Raw genomic sequence first — 20,221 nt, 5'->3', positions numbered from 1 at the left:
TTGGTCCCATCATGCCTGGAGCAAAAGAGAATGAAGAAGACCAAAGAAACATGGAAAATATTAGTCCAAAGGATTAATGGACCACATGAACCACAGCCTCCACCAGCCTGAGCCTGGTAGAAATAGATGGTGTCTGGCTACCACCACCGACTGCTGTGACAGGGATCACAAAAAAGGTCCCAGGCACAGTGGGAGATAAATGTAGAGCAAAATTCAAATTCACAAAAAAAAAAAAAGACCAGACTTACTGGTCTGAGGGACTGGAGAACCCACAAGGCTATGGTCCCCAGATACCCTGCTAACTCTGAACTGAAGCCACTCCTGAAGTCCACCTTATAGCCAAAGATTAGACAGGCCTATAAAACAAACAATAACACAGGTGAGGAATGTGCTTCTTAGTTCAATCAAGCATATGAGACCAAACAGGCAACACCTGCCCAAAAGGAAAGGCGAGAAGGCAAGAAGAGACGGGAAAACTGGATGAATGGACACTGAGAACACAGGATGGAAAGAGAAAAGGGGAGAGTGCTTTCACATTGTGGGGATTACAACTAATGTCACAAAACAATTTGTGTATAAAATTTTTGAATGAAAAACTAATTTTCACTGTCAACTTTTACCTAAAACACAATAGAAGAAAAAAAAAAGCTAATGACTAAAGGTTAGACCTAAGAGACATAGAAGTTGACTTTGATATATCACTTAGTGACCAAATCAATGTGGGAGTGATAAGGAATGGTAAGATAACTGAGAGCATGATAATTTGGAGTATAATAAGAATATTTGTTTCTTTTTGGGGGGGGTGGGAAAAGGAGGAGGAGATTACCTTTGTTTTACACACGTTAAATCTGAGCTTCCTAAGGTACATACAGGTTGAAAATCTAACAGGCAATTGGAACTAGGGAAGCTGGAGAATGGATATTAAGTGGCTAATGAAGACAAGAAAGTAGTTGAGGCCACTTTGGGAAGACAGACCAAGCAGAGAAGAGGCCTGATGATAAACTGTAAGGAAGGAACGTTTAACAATAACCGCAGGAAAACAAACCAGAGAAATAGAGAATGAATATTCACAGAGGAAAACTCCAGGAGAGACTCCTCAATAAGTATGTAAAAATAAAATTTAAGAAGAAACACACAAAAAAAGGTGGGGGGCCAATTAATGCTAATGACTATTTCATCATAAACTCATACAAAAGTTTGTTTTCTAAAGAAATAATTGATATTTCATGCTTGAACAAAATTTGTGGGGCAGTTCTAAAAATATATCCCTGAGAATAATCTAAATAATTCAACAAATCTTTCTAAGATTTAGCTGCCCCCAGTTTTAGAGAAATATAACTCATACAGTTAAAAAGTTGGCTTAGATATGTGTAACATGAAGATTAAACAAACTTTCAAGATATGTGGGAATTTTAAAAAATATCCTTTGGCTACGCTTTTTAGTGTTCCTCAATTTCTGAGGCGATTCAATTTTACACTTCCATTTATTTGTAAGCTAACATTTCTATTGTTTTTAAAAATGCTTTTCCCAAACACAAAAGATTAAATATCTACAAAACCCAAGTTTGCAAAAAGAAGAAAAATAGGTCAATGCCCATGTCCTGCCCAAGGACTATCCCTTAGCCTCTTCTTTGTTTTTTGTTGCCAAGTAATCTCGAAACCTAGTTTCAACAGATAAATAACTTATTAGATAAATCTTTAGGTTTTGCTTTCAAAACCCTTGTCATTAACACTCATATTTGAAAGAGGCAAGGGGAAAAAGAGTAAGGAGAGAGGACTAGTAAAACTGGTTCTGATCCATATGAGTTCTAACTCCCCTAACTCTAACCTTCTGGGTGTTAATAAAAAAATGCCATTTGCTTTGCTATTGCAAATGGGCTCAGCTAGGTTAGGATCAGGAGAAAAGATCCTTCTGCAGATCCACTTTCCCCACCCTATCACAATGGAAACCCTGGTGGGGTAGTGGTTAAGCACTACAGCTGCTAACCAAAAGGCTGGCACTTCAAATCGACCGGGCGATCCTTGGAAACTCAATGGGGCAGTTCTACTCTGTTCTGTAGGGTCACTATGAGTCGGAATTGACTCGATGGCATTGGGTTTGGTTTTTGGTTTTATAGGGTCACTATGAGTTGGAATCGACTCAATGGCAATGGTTCTTTTTTTTTTTTTTTTTAAATCACAATGGACTAATTGACTTCAAACTTCTCCCAATAGTAACGGAGTCTTATAATAAACCACTGATTAAATTAGAATACTCAAGAAATGAGGTAATACGGTTTTATTTTTTCTATTAAATTCCTTTACTTAAAACTCTGAAATGAACTGGAATGTTTTCCTTTTTTATAAATATGGCTAATAGGACATAAATGAATCTATTGGTAAATATCATAAATTTATTTTCGTAAATATATTTTATTAAACATGACTAATGGAGACTCTTACAGTACCTCAGCCTTACAATGCTGAATATAAACTATGAGATCTTTATTGTATAAAAGTATATAATATTGTAGATAGAAATGATATCAGAAATTGAGGTAAACATACCCACTCTATCATATACCCTTCAAACTATATGTTTAATACTGATTTGCTTTTTTATAGTTCGTGTCTCTCTTTTAAAAATTATTTAAAGAAAAAAGAATTCCTGTGAATATAGAAGTCCTATTAGTGGGGTTCTCATTAAGGTTTTATTATATTTTCCTGATTCCCATCAGATAGCTTCACCATTTAAGCAAATAATACGTTTTACTCCGCAACCATACTTATTTCCTCATCTTATATAAATGACCCATGAAACAGTCCCAAATAGCAAAGATTCATGTTTATCTAAACAGTTTATAAACAAACAGAAATAAAGCCTCAAAAATGCAGAGAAGGACATGAGGTGCTTACAAGGTTTTTGTCTTTTGGGGGTAAGGGGGATGGTGCATAGGATAAAGGAAAAGGCAGTTTAAAAAACCAGTAATGTGAAAAGTAAAAGATTAAACCATAGAGAATTAGCATGCTTCCTTACTTCTGACAGGGTTCTCACAGGAGTCTTCTGTTGCCCCTCCGTTGCCGTGCATTTTTCTGTTTTTGGTGACACAGAAGAACATATTTCAAAATCTGAGTGTCCCAGATCTTGCAAGTACTGGTAAAGTGGAGAATTCTGAAAGAGACATATAAAATATAGAAACTGAAGCAAATTTCCAGATCACTACTATTTCAAAAGTTTTACAGGCCAAATTCAATAACCAAACTTTATTATCAGGACCAAAAACTAAAAAACCCATTACCATCAAGTCGATTCTGACTCATAGTGACCCTACAGGACAGAGTAGAACTGCCAGATAGGGTTTCCAAGGAGTGCCTGGTGCATTCAAATTGCCAACCTTTTGGTTAACAGCTGTGGCTCTTAACTACCATGCCACCAGAGTTTCTGCTATCATGACCAGTATGCTCAAATCCTTTAAGGCTTCTTCTATATAGAGCTCAATTATCTGTTGCAATGCCATTTAACATTAAAAAATCAAGAAGCAATTCAACAGAGGAACCCAAAAAAGGAAAAACTAAATAAAACAGATTTTTTTCTGATCAAGTACCATCAAGAAAAAAAGTGAATTTGGGATTATAAATAGTTTTGTTAAGCAATCTCTTTACCCAAATTTTTGTAGTCTGAGAGCAGACTGCTTCAAAATAACCAATGCTGGATAGCCAGCTCCTAAAAATGATCAATGAAAAACTGTTTTTAGTTGAAGCCAAGAAGACTTAAAAAATTACTGTACTGTAGTGTTGTTGTTGTTAGTTCCGACTCATAGCGACCCGATGTACAATGGAATGAAACACTGCCTGGTCCTACCATTGTTGCTATGTTCGAGCCCATTTTTGCAGCCACGATGTCAATCCATCTTGTGTATGGTCTTCTTTTTCACTGACCCTCTACTTTACCAAGTATGATGTCCTTCTCCAGGGACTGGTCCCTCCTGATAACATATCCAAAGTACATGAGATGAAGTCTCGCCATCCTTTCTTCTAAGGTGCATTCTGATTGTACTTTTTCCAAGGCAGATTTAGTCATTCTTCTGGAAGTCCATGGTATATTCAATATTCTTTGCCAATACCATAATTTAAATATGTCAGTTCTTCTTCGGTCTTCCTTATTCATTGCCTAGCTTTCACATGCATGCATATAAGCGACTAAAAACACTACGGGTTGGGTCAGGCGTACCTTAGCCCTCAAAGTGACACCTTTGCTTTTTAATTATAATTGTATCATTCTATCATATTTATTAAATCATCTAAGCACAAATATGTATTACCTACCACATGCCCAGAAATGTACACAAACTTAAAACTGTGGAAAAAATTTACCTTAGATAAGCTCTACCTTACACAGAAACATACGGCAAATGAGGGAATGTAGCCTTAGACCATGGTGGTTAAGAGGAGACTCTGGAGCCAAACCGTATAGGTTCAAACCCCAACTCTGCTGCTTACTAGCTATATAACCTATGGCAATTTATAATTCTTCTGTGCTCCAGTTGTTTCATCTAAAAATTGGAATAATAAATAATAACAACGGGTTCACAGGATTCTTGAGAAAATTATATAAAGCACTTAGAACAGTCCCTAGAAGGAATTAAATTTCTTTAACTTTATATAAACCATGTGAAAGGAGTACAGGTTTTGGAACGAGACACCGGCCATCCCCACCCTACCCCCCACAAAAACAAAAAACCCCACCCCTAGCCCCATCAAACAGAAATACCATTGTTGCTATTGGATGAAGAACTATTGGATAATACTTTCTGGATAAATAGCAAGCTTTAATTTGAACTTTCAGACTTCTCTAAAGCAAAAAGTTGATTCTATTTACCAAAATATTTAATACTTAAAAAAGCCTGTATATTATGTGTTTGAGATACAATAACAACAAAAAAAAAAAAAAGAAAGAGAAAACAGCTGTGGAAAAAGTTTAACAGTATTTTACTTGTATCATCTCAATTAAGCTTCAAGGTAAACCCTAAAATTATTATTATTATTCCCATTTCATAGCAGATGAGGAAACAGGTTCACTCAGCAAAAGCAGGAGAGACAGGATTGACTAGTAAGTCTGACTGCAAAGCCAATGCTGTGATATATTATACTACACTATCCCAAACAAGAAACAGTCCTCCTGTGTCTAGTGAGGAAGACACCCAACAACCTTACTTATACTTTAGTATAGAACCGCCAAGGTAATTAACAATTACAGGAATGTTTCAAATGCTATGGAAACAGAGGAGAGGCAAATTAGACTAAGGCTTTTAAGAGAATCTATCTGAGTTTGAAAGACTGAGGGAGAGTAGGAATTTGCTGGACTGGTCATGGGGTATCAATTTCAGGAATAATATGATTCAAAAGCCTTCCTTTTAAGCTATGCATTATCTCTTTCATAAGAAAAATATTCAAATAATTATAAGAAGGAATTGTTTCTTATCTCTCTACCAGACTTAAAATCTCTGGTGATACAAACGGTTAATGTTAATACTGTGTTATAGATTGAATTGTGTCCTCCCAAAATATATGTCGAAGTCCTAACCCCCTACACCTATGAGTGGGATCCTGTTTGGAAAGAAGAGTTTCTTCTGTTAAGTTAATGAGGTCCTACCAGTGTAGGGTGGGTCCTAAGCCTACCCCCTTCTTAGTGGTGTCCGATAAAGAAAACTACAGACACTCAGAGAAACACACACAGGGAGAGATAGATTGCCAGCAGCTCCTAGAAACTGAAAAAGACAAAGTAGGGTGATCCCCAGCAGCTGAAGCCCTTAATTCACATTTCTAACTTCTAAAACTGAAAAAATAAATTTCTATTCTTTAAAACCACCTACTTGTGGTATTTTTTGTTAAGGCAGCACTAGGAAACTAAGACACGCTGCTTTGAATTACAAATATTTCCTTGAATTACTCAATCTGTATTTTCAATCTGAATTGTGAACCTCACTCTGCTCTGCCCCCAGGGTGGCAAAAGAATAAGAAAATGCCAGTTCATTTGTTTGGGCTGACCTTTTGAAAAGTTTACACACTTAAAAAAAAACAACTTGTTTTTAATGTAGAAGGCTTTCTTTGAACAAACTAGCTCCCATAGGGAAGAAAAATGAATAAAAATGATCAAAGTGGAGTTATTCTAATTGAGAGGTCAGCAAACTTTTTTCTAAAAAGCTGGATAGTAAATATTTTAGGCTTTGCAGGTTGCATGGCCTCTGTCACAACTATTCATCTCTACAATATGCAAACCAATGAGTGTGATGTGGTTATGTTCCAATAAATTTTTATTTATGGACATGAAGATTTAAGTTTAATACAATTTTCATGTGTCACAAAATATTATTCTCTAGGGTTTTTTTTTTTCCAACCAGTTAAAAATATACAAACCATTCTAAACTTCCAAGCATAAACAAACAGGCAGAAGGCCAAGTCTGATCCGACAGGCATAGTTTGCTGGCTGTTATTCTAATTAAAGACTCAATGGAGGTCAGAAGGCACTCTTGACTGCTAACTATTCTCTGGGAAGAGGAGAGGCTTGGGGGAAAGGAAGGCAAACTTTTTATTTTAATACCCTTTTCTAACTTCACTCAGTTGATGCTCTGTCAGCACTGACTCCAATGTCCCTTCCTCTTCCAGTTTATATCACAGATTACAAAATAACAAAACACAGTATCTGTAGCATGGATTAATTTTTTAAAGTAATAAACCAAAGAAAAACAATGAATATTTTGTTCTTCATATATGTTCTGCATATATGCTAAAAGCGTGCATACTCTATACTTAATGGCTTGAATAACCATAATCTGGAATGCCTGCACAGGTCCCTGGGTGGTGTAAACAGTTTTTCATATTTCACAAAACCAGAAGCACTAGTCTTCATGTTGTATACCACTGATATTTTGTGAATGTCCAACAATGTCATTTGATAAAGTAAATAGACCAGTAGCTTGTCTCCAAACATAAGCATTAGCTTTTTGGTTTCACCAGCTTCTTGTCAAAGGTGTGACATATCCATTTGTGCTATGACCTGTGCAACTATGAATGATGCCTTAGTAGTTTCCGCTTCTCTCCATCTTAAGTGACAGAATTCATCAGTTTCAACTTAGAAAGCCCTATTTTATAGCTGTTCTAGAAAAATACAATTTGCCAAAAGCGGTCACTATGCTTTGTTTCTTGTCTTTATGGAACTATCTGACAAAGTTTCATGGTAGACAATTTTTGGAAACTAGGGATGAATCTACCACACATCCAATAAAATCTAATTTCCAGAGATCCATCATTGTATTTCATATTTGCACTTTTCTATTTTTGGCTGTTGGTGCAAATCATATCACTTCCTAACAAATATAAACTCACACACTTTATGAACACCAAAGCTCTGTTCGTTGTTTTTATGATAGCATTCTGAGTTATGGCATTTGTTCTATTTTATTTTACTTTTATGCTTCAATCACTTTTGAACCAGAATAAAATTTAAAATTTAACCAACAACATGCAAATGAAAAACAAACATTCCTTGGTTAACTAAATTGCAGATAAGATGAAATGACCAGGATAGAGGGAACTTGTATCATGTAAGCAATTACCAATGTAAAGAGGATATTGGTAAAAATTATTTTACATTTATTTTCAAAACTCGTTTGGGGATAAAATTACTATTACATTTTCTCCGAAGCTGCCAAATAACTTGTGGACTATTTGACAGATCTCATAAAATGACATCATGACCAGTGGTTCTCAATATTTTTTCATCTCAAGACCCCTTTATGGTCCCCAAAACTATTGAGGGTCCCAAAGAGCTTTTGTTTATGCAGGTATAATGGATATTAAAATAAAAAATTAAAAAATATTTATTAATTCATTGAACGGTAACAATAAACCCCTTACTGTGTTAATGAAAACAATATTTTCAATGAAAAGTACTTTATCTCATTTTGGAAAAAACAGCTATTGAGAAGATTGCTTTACATTTTTAAAAATCTCTTTACTGTCTAGCTTAATAGAAGATAGCTGGATTCTTGTATCTGCTTCTGCATTCAAATCTGTTGCAATTTATTAGATGAGGGATAGAAAATCAGGTCTTACACAGATATGGAAGAGGGAGAAATATTTTGATAGCATTTTCTGATTAACCGTATCAAAAAAGCATAGCCATACCAAAAACACAAAAGGTGGTAATTTTTAAAAGGTTAGTTTTAATGTGGAATATGAAATCATACTGATGAGCTTTTCATGCTATTCTTAAGAAGTTCCTGGGTAGTGCAAATGGTTAATGCTGCTAAAGGAAAGGTTGTAGGTTCAAGTTCACCCAGAGATAGCTCAAAAGAAAGGCCTGGCTGGTGCTTGCTTTGGCAGCACATATATTAAAACTGAGTGATATAGAGAAGATCAGCATGGCGCCTGAGCAAGGATGACAGGCAAATTTGTGAAGCGTTCCATATTTTTAGAGGAGAAAAAAGGTCAGCAGCACAAAAAAAGGCACTACAAAATGACAGCAGTAAACTCACACCTGTCAGTAATTACACTTAACGTAAATGGCCTAAATGTATCCATAGAGAGACATAAAGCAACATAATGATTAAAAAACAGGATCCACAAATATGCTGTCTACAAGAGACACACCTTAGAAACACAGACATAAATTTATTAAAAATCAAAGGATGGAAAAAAAATATATCAAGCAAACAGCAACCAAAAAAGAGAAGGAGTGGCAATATTAATCTCAGATAAAACAGACTTTAAAACAAAATCCACCATAAAAAACAAAGAAGGGCACTATGTAATGATTACAGGGACAATCTATCATGAAAACATAACCATAATAAATATCTACCCACCCGATGACAGGGCTCCAAAATACATAAAACAACCTCTTAACAGCACTGAAAAGAAAAATTGACACTTCCACGATAATAGTAGGAAACTTCAACACACCACTCTCGGTAAAGGACGGAACATCTAGAAAGAAGCTCGACATAGATACAGAAGATCTAAAGTCCGTAATCAACCAACTTGACCTCACACACATAGAGAGAACACTCTAACCAACAGCAGTAAAGTACATATTCTTTTCCAAAGCACATGGAACGTTCTCCAGAATAGACCACATCTTAGACCACAAAAAAAGACCAGACTTACTGGCCTGACAGAGACTGGAGAAACCCCGAGAGTATGGCTCCAGGCTCAGTAAAGAAGTCACTCCTGGGGTTCAACCTTCATTCAGGGATTGGACAGGCCCATAAAATGAAACGAGATTAAAGGGGCACATCAGCGCAGGGGCAAGGACTAGAAGGCAGGAGGGGAAAGGAAAGCTGGCAATAGGGAATCCAAGGTAGAGATGGGAGAGTATTGACATGTCATGGGAGTGGTAACCAATGTCACAAAGCAATATGTGTACTGTTTGATGAGAAGCCACTTTGTTCTATAAACCTTCATCTAAAGTATAATAAAAATAAACAAACAAACAAACAAAAAAAAGGAAAGCCCTGACAATCTACTTCTAGAAAACCAGCCACTGAAAACCCTATGGAGCCAATTCTAATCTGACACACATGGAATTGGCATGAGTCAGAATTGACTCGATAATGGCAACTGGTTTTCACATGCCAGAGAGAATGCTGTTGTTGTTAGGTGCCATGAGTCAGTTACAACTCATTGCGACCCAATGTAAAACAGAACAAAACACTTCCAGGTCCTGCACCATCTTCACTATCGTTGCTATGTTTGAGTTCATTGTTGTAGACGCTGTGTCAATCCATTTTGCTGAGGGTCTTCCTCTTTTTCACTGATCCTCTACTTTACCAAGCATGATGTCCTTCTCCAGGGACTGGTCCTGCTCAATGACATGTCCAAAGAACATGAGACGAAGTCTCACCATCCTTGCTTTTAAGGAGCATCGCAGCTGTACTGGCAGTCCATGGTATATTCAATATTCTTCACCAACATCATAATTCAAATGTATCAATTTTTCAGTCTTCCATATTCATTGTCCAGCTTTTGCATGTATACAAGGCGACTGAAAATACCACGGCTTGGGTCTTCCAAGTGACATCTTTGCTTATTAACACTTTAAAGAGGTGTTCTGCAGCAGATTTGCCCAATGCAATGTGTCATTTGATTTCTTGACTGCTGCTCCCATGGGTGTTGATTATGATCCAAATAAAATGAAATCCTTCACAATTCAATATTTTCTCTATCATGATGCTGCTGTTGGTCCAGTTGTGAGGATTTTTATTTTCTTTCTGTTGAGGTATACTCCATACTGAAGGCTGCGGTCCTTGATCTTCATCAGTAAGTGCTTCAAGTCCTCTCTGGTCTAAGCAAGCAAGTTTGTCATCTGCATAGCACAGGTTGTCAATTAGTCTCCCTCCAATACTAATGCCACGTTCTTCATATAGTCTAGCTTCTCAGGTTGTTTGCACAGCATACAGATTGAATAAGTATGCTGAAAAGATAAAACCCAGGTGCACACCTTTCCTGATTTTTAAACCATGCAGTATCCCCTTGTTTTGTCTGCATGACTGCCTCTTGGTCTTTGTACAGGTTCTGCATAGGCACAATTAATTGTTCTGGAATTCCCACTCTTCGCAATGTTATCCATAATTTGTTATGATCCACACAGCAAAATGCCTTGCATAGTCAACAAAACACAGGTAAACATCTTTCTGGGATTCTCTGCTTTCAGCCAAGTTCCATCTAACCTCAGCAATGATATCCGTGGTTCCACGTCCTCTTCTGAATCTGGCTTGAATTTCTGGCAATTCCCTTTTGATGTACTGTGCAACTGTTTTTGAATTATCTTCAACAAAACTCTACTTGCGGGTGATATTAATGATATTGTTTGATAATTTCCACATTCGGTTGGATCACCTTTCTTTTGAACAGGCACAAATATGAATCTCTTCCAATCGGTTGGACAAGTACAATTGCCTTCCAAATTTCTTGGCATAGACAAACCAGCACTCCAGTGCTCCATCTGTTTGTTGAAACATCTCAGCATCTGAACCGTTATTCCATCAATTCCTGAAGCCTTGTTTTTCGCCAATGCCTTTAGTGCAGCTTGGATTTATTCCTTCAATGCCACTGGTTCTTGATCATATGCTACCTCCTGAAATGGTTGAATGTCGACCAATTCATTTTGGTACCGTGGTTCTGTGTATTCCTTCCATCTTCTTCTGATGCTTCCTGTGTCGTTTAATATTTTGTCCACAGAATCCTTCAATATTGCAACTTGAGGACTGAATTTTCTCTTCAGTTCTTTCAGCTTGAGAAATGCCAAGCATGCTCTTCTCTTTTGGCTTTCTAGCCCCAGCTCTTTGCACATGTCATTATAATACTTAACTCTGTCTTCTTGAGCCACCCTGAAATCTTCTGTTCAGCTCTTTTACTTCATCATTTCTTTCATTCACTTTAGCCACTCTACGTTCAAGAGCAAGTTTCAAAGTCTCTTCTGACATCCATTTTGGTCTTTTCTTTCTTTCCAATTTTTTTTAACGACCCTTTGCTTTCTTTATGTATGATGCTGTCTTAGTCATCTAGTGCTGCCATAACAAAAATACTGTAAGTGGATGGCTTTAACAAAGAGAAATTTATTCTCTCACAGTCTAGTAGGTTACAAGTCCAAATTCAGGGTGTCGGCTTCATGAGAAGGCTTTCTCTCTCTGTCGGCCCTAGAGGAAGGAAGGTCCTTGTTCTCAATCTTTCCCAGTCAAGGAGCTTCTCAGGTGCAGGGACCCTGTGTCCAAAGGACACGCTCTGCTCTTGGTGCTGCTTTCTTGGTGGTATGAGGTCCCCAACTTTCTGCTCGCTTCCCTTTCCGCTCTTGGGAGATAAAAGGTAGTGCAGGCTACACCCCAGGAAAACTCCCTTTACCTCGGATCAGAAAGGTGACCTGAATAAGGGTGGTGTTACAATCCCACCTTAATCTTCTCGACATAAAATTACAATCACAAAATGGAGGACAAACACACAATACTGGGAATCATGGCCTAACCAAGTTGATACACATATTTTGGGGGGGGGGGGCATAATTCAATCCATGACAGATGTCCTTCATGTTATCCCACACCTCATCTGGTCTTCAGTCATTAGTGTTCGATGCATCAAGTGTATTCCTGGGATGGTCTCTAAATTCAGGTGGGATATACTCATAGTTGTACTTCGGCTTTCATGGACTTGTTTTAATTTTCTTCAGCTTCACCTGAACTTGCATATGAGCAACTGATGGCCTGTTACGAAGTCTGCCCCTGGCCTTTTTCTGACTGATGATATTGACTTTCTACCAAGGTAGTCACTTTGATTCCTGTGTATTCCATCTGGCGAGTTCCACATGTATAGCTGCCGTCTATGTTGTTGAAAAAAAGGAATTTCTTAAGAATAGATCAATGGTTTTGCAAAACAGAGAATGCATGTGAAAAAGGCAAATAACGTCTTAATATCAAAACCTACCCAATATAAAATAATCTATTTTTATTTTCCATTTATAGCAAGGTGAGGCTCCCTATTGCAACTGTCCTTTCTAACACTGCTGATTTGGAGGTCTGGGGTTACTAGGCTTATAAACATAAACATACAGAAACTTCTATTTGTCACATACTGAGTATTGTTATAGGTTGATGGTAGCTTCAGAAAGGGACTTTTATTTTTTCTTTTTGATGGAAGGCAAGGCAGAGTAAAACGGCGATAGGTAGTTTTCTCTATTATGTTGTAACTTCTTTACTTGGCTCAAACAAAACAGAACCACAAATGTTTTTAGTTGTTTTTTTAAGAGAAATTACTAACACTGGACTCAAACTACACTTTGGTAGTAACAGAGAATGTTACTGCTGCCAAAAGAAATATGAGAAACCTCAAACACAGCATGTGGGAGCTTCTCAGAAAATCCTTGTGGTTCACTATTCCGGTAAATTTCAGCTGACAGAAAATGCACATCATAGCACCAGCAAGAATTTTGCTTAATGAAAATAGCCAAGAGCTTTTGGTTGTGTTATGATTGTTCTGATGGCAGAAATATATTTTTGCAATAAAAATAAACAGAAATGGACAGAAAACTCGCAAATTTTTGCTGAATAAGTACTTCAAGAAAATAACTCATTCAAGAGTCATACCAGATCCCACACTATGGATATTTTAGTTTGAACCATTCATTTAATGCAGTGTTTATTTCCTACATGATCCATGGTGCATTCCATAAAAATATCAGTGTCATCACTGCTGGTTTGTATTTACAATGGGAGATGAACTAGTGAACAAAAACAGGTGATTGGTGAAATGCTTTTATAATTAGCTTCTCTGTTCTAAACTGCTTAAAACCCTTACAAACAAGACAAGTTGCAAACTTTCAGGCTCTAGAATCAGAAAGGGATAGGTCAAAGGCAGCCTAATTAGGCAACTCATTCAATAGTAAACACTTACTGAACATACATGTGCCAGGTAATGTCTAGGCATAGACAATAAGATAAAACAAAAGAGGTGTGCTCCTTGCTAAAAAGCTTCATGCTATGAGACTCCTGATAAGACCATGGTTTACCAGGCTTTCAACATTACCAAGGAAAATACTGAGTGATCTGATACTTTCCAGGTATGCTTCTGGAAAAACCCCTCTTGGTCTCAGCTTCCTTAAATATAAAATAAGAATGTTATGGGGTTCTTAAACTTGTTCAGATGGCGAAATAACTAAAACGCAGAATGTTCTCTGAGAAACAAGATAAAAAAATGTGGCATGTTAAAATACTGAAATTTGTGCTAAATCAAACGCTATACCCATGCAGTCAGCCAAATCCAGAGTATGGGAAATTCTACAGATCACATAACCCAGTTTCTTCATCAAATAATGATATAATAAAGGCAGAGGAGATGGGGAAAGCTGTTAAAGAATAAAGGGACACATCCCCCAAATACAACATATACACCTTGGTTGGATCCTGTTTTGAACAAATTTAAGAAGCCATTTTTGAGACACTCAAGGAAATCTGAAAACAGACTGAACCAGCACCCACATCACCGGCTGACCAAGAAAACAGCCAGCATCTGTCTGAGCCTAATAGTCACTGTGTTACAATATTTCTGTTTTCCTTCTCCATCATTTCCTCCTGTTCTGGTCTAAACCCTGGATGCTCTCTTCACACTAATCTTGGTATACTCTCTGGACCCTCTGCCCTTCATTTCCCAGAAAAGCTGATCTCAGAGTTGTACACCCTTTTAGGAAGAGAAACTTGTAGTCTGCAACAACTAGCCAAATTCTGATTCGGCTCCTCACCATCTCTCTACTCTGTCTCGCAAGTGTCAATGATTGAGTGCTAACAGCAGCCTGTGAAAAGATCATCTGGCTAGCAAAGGAAAAACATAGATTGGAATCATCATTTTTTCAAATATCACTAGCTAAATATTTACTGAACACCTACTATGCATTAGAAACTACATTTACAGTAGTTTTTGGCCTCTAACTTCTCTGTGAGAATATACAACAAAAAGTTAACTTATTTCACCTGAAAAAGAAAACTAAGCACAACTGTTCAATTTCACGGATTTTTTTTTTTTATTGTTCAAGCTATTAAAAAAAAAAATCAAACAGCACAAAATGATACAAAATGAGAAATAACTTTTTTTATCCTACTCCCAACCCCTACTCCCTCTCTCTGAAGCAATAAAAATTCTTTAGTTCTTGTAAATCATTCCTCTCAAAGTTAGTATTTATTAAGGTACATATAAATATCCTTCTCACCACTTGTCAGTTTGTCGTACCGTGGTGGTGGTATAAAGTAATACAGAGTCACTGTACCAGAAAGAACTGGCCAAAATTCAACCATTTCAGGGGGAAGCATATGATCAAGAATCTATGGTACTGAAGGAAGAAGTCCAAGCTGCACTGAGGGCACTGCCGAAAAACAAGGCTCCAGGAATTGACAGAATACCAACTGAGATGTTTCAACTAATGGATGCAATCTGGAAGCACTCACTCATCCATGCCAAGAAATTTAGAAGACAGCTACTTGGCCAAGTGACTGGAGTGACTGGAAGAGATTCATATTCATGCCCATTCCAAAGGAAGGTGATCAAACAATGTGGAAATTATCGAACAATATCATTAATATCACACACAAGTAAAATTTTGCTGAAGGTAATTCAAATATGACTGTAGCAGTACATCGACAGAGAACTGCCAGAAATTCAAGCCGGATTCAGAAGAGGATGTGGAATGAGGGATATCATTGTTGATGCCAAATGGATCTTGGCTGAATGCAGAGAATACTAGAAAGATGCTTACCTGTGTTTTATTGACTATGCAAACGCATTCGATTGTGTGGATCATAACAAATTAAGGATAACATTACAAAGAATGGGAATTCCTGAACACTTAATTGTGCTCATACAGAACCTGTACATAGACCAAGAGGCAGTCATTTGAACAGAATAAGAGGATACCGCATAGTTTAAAATCAGGAATGGGGCGCTTCAGGGTGGTTTCCTTTCACTACACTTATTTCATCTGTATGCTGAGCAAATAATCTGGGAAGCTGGAGAGGAATAGGGCATCAGGATTGAAGGAAGACTCATTAACAACCTGTGCTATGCAGATGACACAACCTTGCTTGCTGAAAGTGAAGAGAGTTTGAAGCAGCTACTGATGAAGATCAAAGACTTCAGTATGAATTACACCTCAACATAAAAGAAAACAAAAATCCTCACAACTAGGCCAATAAACAACATCGTGATAAACGGAGAAAAGATTGAAGCTGTCAAGGATTTCATTTTACTAGGATCCAAAATCAACACCCATGGAAGCAGTAGTTAAGAAATCAAGTGACACATTGCATTGGGCAAATCAGCTACAAAAGACTTTTTTGAAAAAAAAAAAAAAAAAAAGTTAAAAAGCAAAGATGTCACTTTAAGGACTAAAATGCACCTGACTCAAGCCATGGTGCTTTTAATTGCTTCATATGCATGCGAAAGCTGGCCAGTGAATAAGGCAGACCAAAGAAGAATTGATGCCTTTGAATTACAGTGTTGGCAAAGAATACTGAATATACCACAGACTGCCAGAAGAACGAACGAATGTGTCTCAGAAAAAGTACAGCCAGGATGCTCTTAGAAGTGAGGATGGCGAGACTTCATCTCAGGTACTTTGGACATCTTATCAGGAGGAACCAGTCCCTGGAGAAGGACATCATGTTTGGTAAAGTAGAGGGTCAGTGAAAAAGAGGAAGACCTTCAAGGAGATAGACTAGCACAGTGGCTGCCACAATGGGCTTAAACAGCAATGATTGTGAGGATGGTGCAGGACTGTGCAGTGTTTCGTTCTGTTGTACATACGGTTGCTATGAGTCAGAATCAACTTGATGACATCTAACTACAACAAATATCCTTCAAAATTTTTATACAAATGGGAACATACTACACACTTTTCTCTACACTTGACTTTCTTTGTTTAATACATCTTAGAGATCTTTGCATAAAAGACATATTCGACTTTATTCCTAGCCTTCCATGATATGAATGTATCATGATATATTTATCCAGTTCCCTATTGCTAGATAATCTGACATAGTCCTCGTGGCACAGTGGTTAAGAGCTCAGGCTGCAAACCAAAAGGTCGGCAGTTCGAATCCAATAGCCGTTCCTTGGAAACCCTACGCGACAGTTCTACTCTGTCCTATAGGGTCACTGTGAGTTGGAATTGACTTGATGGCAACAGGTTTGGTTTTGTTTGGATAAGATATATAGAGAAGTGAAAAACTTAATAAATATTTAGGTATTAAAATCGAAATGACTTGGTGACTAATTGAAAGTGGTTGGCAATGGAGGGGTCAAGATAACTCCTAGATTTATGATTTGAACAATTTGGTGGTACTATTTACTTAAATAAAACAGTGGCAGAGCAACAACTCTGAGGAGGAAGATAATGAGTTAAAGATGCCTGTGAGATATTCAAGTGGAAATGACTGAGACCTAAGAAGTCTGGACATCAGGATATATACATCTGCATTTTTAGCATATAGGTATGGTAGCTCAGCCATATGGTTGCATACAGGTATGGAAACATATGGAGTAGATGAGATCGGCTAGAGATAATACATGTGAGAAAACAGTATCAATATTTTATAAAAGAGAAGCATCAAAGCTTGAAAATAGTAAGAGTAACACCAAAAATAGTTAACATGTTGAGTTGCTTATATGCTGGGCATTATGTTAAGCATGTTTTATACCTCATTTAATCCTAACTACCTATTGCTGACGACTTGGTTCTGACTCAGGGCGACCATGTAGGACAGAGTAGAACTGCCACATAGGGTTCCCAAGGAGCGGCTGCTGGATTTGAACTGCTGAACTTTTGGTTAGCAGCCAATCTCTTAACCACTGAGCCACTAGGGTTAGCCTAATTACAGTCCTCTAAAGAGGTACTATTTTAAAGAGGTACTATTACTCTCATCTCACAGATGAGGGAACTGAGGCATATGGAGGTTAATTAACTTGCCCAGGGTCACACAGCAGACTATGAACCCAGCTGATCTGATTCCCAAGCCTACACTCATAACCGTAACACAAAATTATCTCTGAAGAAAAAGGAGATATAGAAGGAATAACCAAGTCTCTCTAAAATTTGTCTTATATATCAGATTTCATATTCTATAAGGTACAAAATGATGATCCCTGCATGGTACAAGTTTTTTTAAATTCAATCTTTTGTCTCTCTTCAGGCTGTTCTCTTGTAAAATTGTCTCCCTCTCATTGGTGGCTTTAAGGTTCCTATAAGGTACAGCCTCTTGAATTTGGGAACAGAAAAATGACTTTTTCTGTGAATACAATTTGTAGAAAGGCAACTTCTCCAAGCCTTCATAGAGTTGGTATTCTTATGATCTAGAGGCTCTGTGATTTTTCTGTTTACTCATCCTTAAGAGGGAGCTCTATATTTATTAATTAGCCTAAGGTTAACATAAAGTAGTAGTTGTCCTGGGTGGCACAAATGGTTAAGTGCTTGACTATGAGCCAAAAGGCTGGAGGTTTGAATCTACCAGAGGTGTCTATGAAGACAGTCCTGGTGATGTTGCCAAAAGCTCAGAGCTTTGAAAGCCACTCATGGAGCAGTTCTGCTCTGCACACATTGGGTCACCCTGAGTCGGAATGACTAGATGGCAAGTATAAGCAACAACGACATGAAGTAGTAGTCGGGAATATTTTAGCCAGAAATCAGAGAGAAAATTTCAGGTATAAATTCAAAGAAGAAAAATAATCAAAAGGTAGTGGATTATCAAGTTAGAAATCTTGTCAGCAAGGAAGATGGAGCCATAGCAGAGACCAATATGTACAGGACCATGCAAACAAAAGAAGTTCTCCAGTGCTGCAGTCTCCCACAGACTATGAGGGCCATATGTGGTGGACATCCGGAATGGCCCTTCACCTGCTTCCTCTGCCCATTTCTTAGGTTACAACAGCTTTTACTACTGATCTGGAGGCACGTCAATGGAGATGTCAGCGGAGGATGCTAATTCTATTTGACACTGCCCATGTATATTTTTTTCTCAAAGAATGATTAGTGAGGTCCTCATCTGTTTGGCTAACTCACTTCCCACCAATTCCACTTCTTTTTCCCTCCACCACAGTAGCACTAAACAATCAGGCTGTTCTAAGTATTTTTATGTACTAACTCATCTCATCTTTACAATAACTTTACGAGGCAGCACTCATTTTACATATGAAGAAACTAAGGCACAGAAAGACTAAGTAACTTGACAAAGGTCATAGGGATAATAAATGATTGAGCCAGGATTTGAACCCAGGCAACCTGACAAAGCTAGTGCTGTTTGTACTTTACTATATTGCAATTAATTTAAAGTAAGTCAGTCCACTAACTTGGTCCAATGTACTACTTTGCAGTTTGCTTTTTTTTTTTTAAGCAAAAGCTAGAGTTGTAGTTTTAAAATTATTTAATGGGTTAAGTTAGAAAATTCAAAATAGGTCAGCATAATTCTCCTGATACTATCCACACTTACTCCCAATTACCTTATTTTTCCTTCAGGTGAACTATAATTCATACATGAGATTTTAATAAGAACATTTGCCTCAGGTTACACAAGGCTGGAAACTGGCTGCTATGACTCTTCTGAACTATAAAAGCAATAGTACTCTATTCTTACAAATTACTTTTAAGTCTAGCTCATTACGTTTTTGAAACAACTTTTATGAAACGAGAAAATACAGCCAACATACGATAGAACTGATTCCTTGAATTTACAAGAAGCACATAAAAATTAATAAGAAAAAGATTTAAAAAAAATTCTAAAAATGTATGAAGGATATAAAGGTATAAAGAAAAAAATACAAACAGGTTATTACAAATGAAAATACTAGCCTTCACTCTTGATTGTAAAAATACTAATGAAAACAAACAATTTTTATCAATTAGTTGGCAAAAAAATAAGAAGTCTGATAATATTTAGTATTGGAAAGGGCGTGGGGCAACTTTTCATACATTATTAATGGGAGAATATCTAAGACAGGGAGCAAAGGCCCTGAGATTGGAGGGTGCCTATTTGAGAAACAGGAAAGAGACTGGTGTGATTAGAGGAGAAGCAAGTAATAGAGAAATAGACTATACTATCAGGGAAGTGATATGGGGTTGAGTGTGCAACCTAGAGACTTAGTAAGACAGGGAACAGAGGGGCCCCCAAAATCTGCAAACAAAGTAACAAGAAATGGGCCAGGGCGCAGAAACAAAGCCATTCCCCAGAAAAATGGGGCAGGGTATCAAAAAATAGCCCGCAAACTTCTTTAAAGTTGCCTTTCAGAAGCAGCTGGAGAAAACCAGCCCCAGGGATATGCGTAGAACATCCACCTGTGACTGCCGTGTGACCTTCCACCAGAGGCAGTGAGAGGGGCTACAGCCCAAGCCAGGGAATCAAACCCAGGGAGCGAGAGACTACACAGGCGTGACACTCCATAATAAGTTCTGCTACAAATTCCAGAGACCTCTGGGACAGGAGCCCTCTTGGAAAGCTGCTGTGCAGCACCTTAGTTAACATATCCTCACCTGTGTCTAAGAATAAACATGAGTCTTTTCCCGCCCAAGAACTTTTAAAAAACCCAAGCCCGTCTTTTGTTCTGTAGGATGAGGGTAAGTAAGTATTACTCTAGGCCCTCCTTGTCTCTGCTTGCAAGTCTCTTCAATAAAGCTTTGCTTGTGTGGAAAACTCTACGTGCCTTACCTGCTCATTCT

At 37.6% G+C, this 20,221-nt stretch overlaps 1 protein-coding gene and 1 non-coding gene across 8 annotated transcripts in view; one reads left to right on the top strand and one right to left on the bottom strand.

The window, feature by feature from the left end:
* Nucleotides 1-20,221, bottom strand: part of VEZT (vezatin, adherens junctions transmembrane protein) — a 93,985-nt gene that overhangs the window by 57,180 nt on the left and 16,584 nt on the right. For 5 of the 7 annotated variants that reach the window (XM_049884088.1, XM_049884084.1, XM_049884085.1 and 2 more), the window contains exon 2: nt 3,017-3,151. In XM_049884088.1, coding sequence (XP_049740045.1) covers nt 3,017-3,151 — 135 coding nt within the window. Of the gene's footprint in view, nt 1-3,016; nt 3,152-20,221 lie in introns of those variants that run through there. The other 2 variants (XM_049884087.1, XM_049884091.1) reach the window with 2 other exon arrangements.
* LOC126076644 (U6 spliceosomal RNA) lies at nt 8,349-8,454 on the top strand. Its single transcript, XR_007517569.1, has one exon. It is a non-coding gene; the product is annotated as a U6 spliceosomal RNA (small nuclear RNA).

Source organism: Elephas maximus, chromosome 4 (genome assembly GCF_024166365.1).
Source record: "Elephas maximus indicus isolate mEleMax1 chromosome 4, mEleMax1 primary haplotype, whole genome shotgun sequence".
NCBI lineage: Eukaryota > Metazoa > Chordata > Mammalia > Proboscidea > Elephantidae > Elephas > Elephas maximus.
The sequence above is the reverse complement of the archived record's forward strand: the minus strand, read 5'-3'. Positions and strand labels throughout refer to the sequence as shown.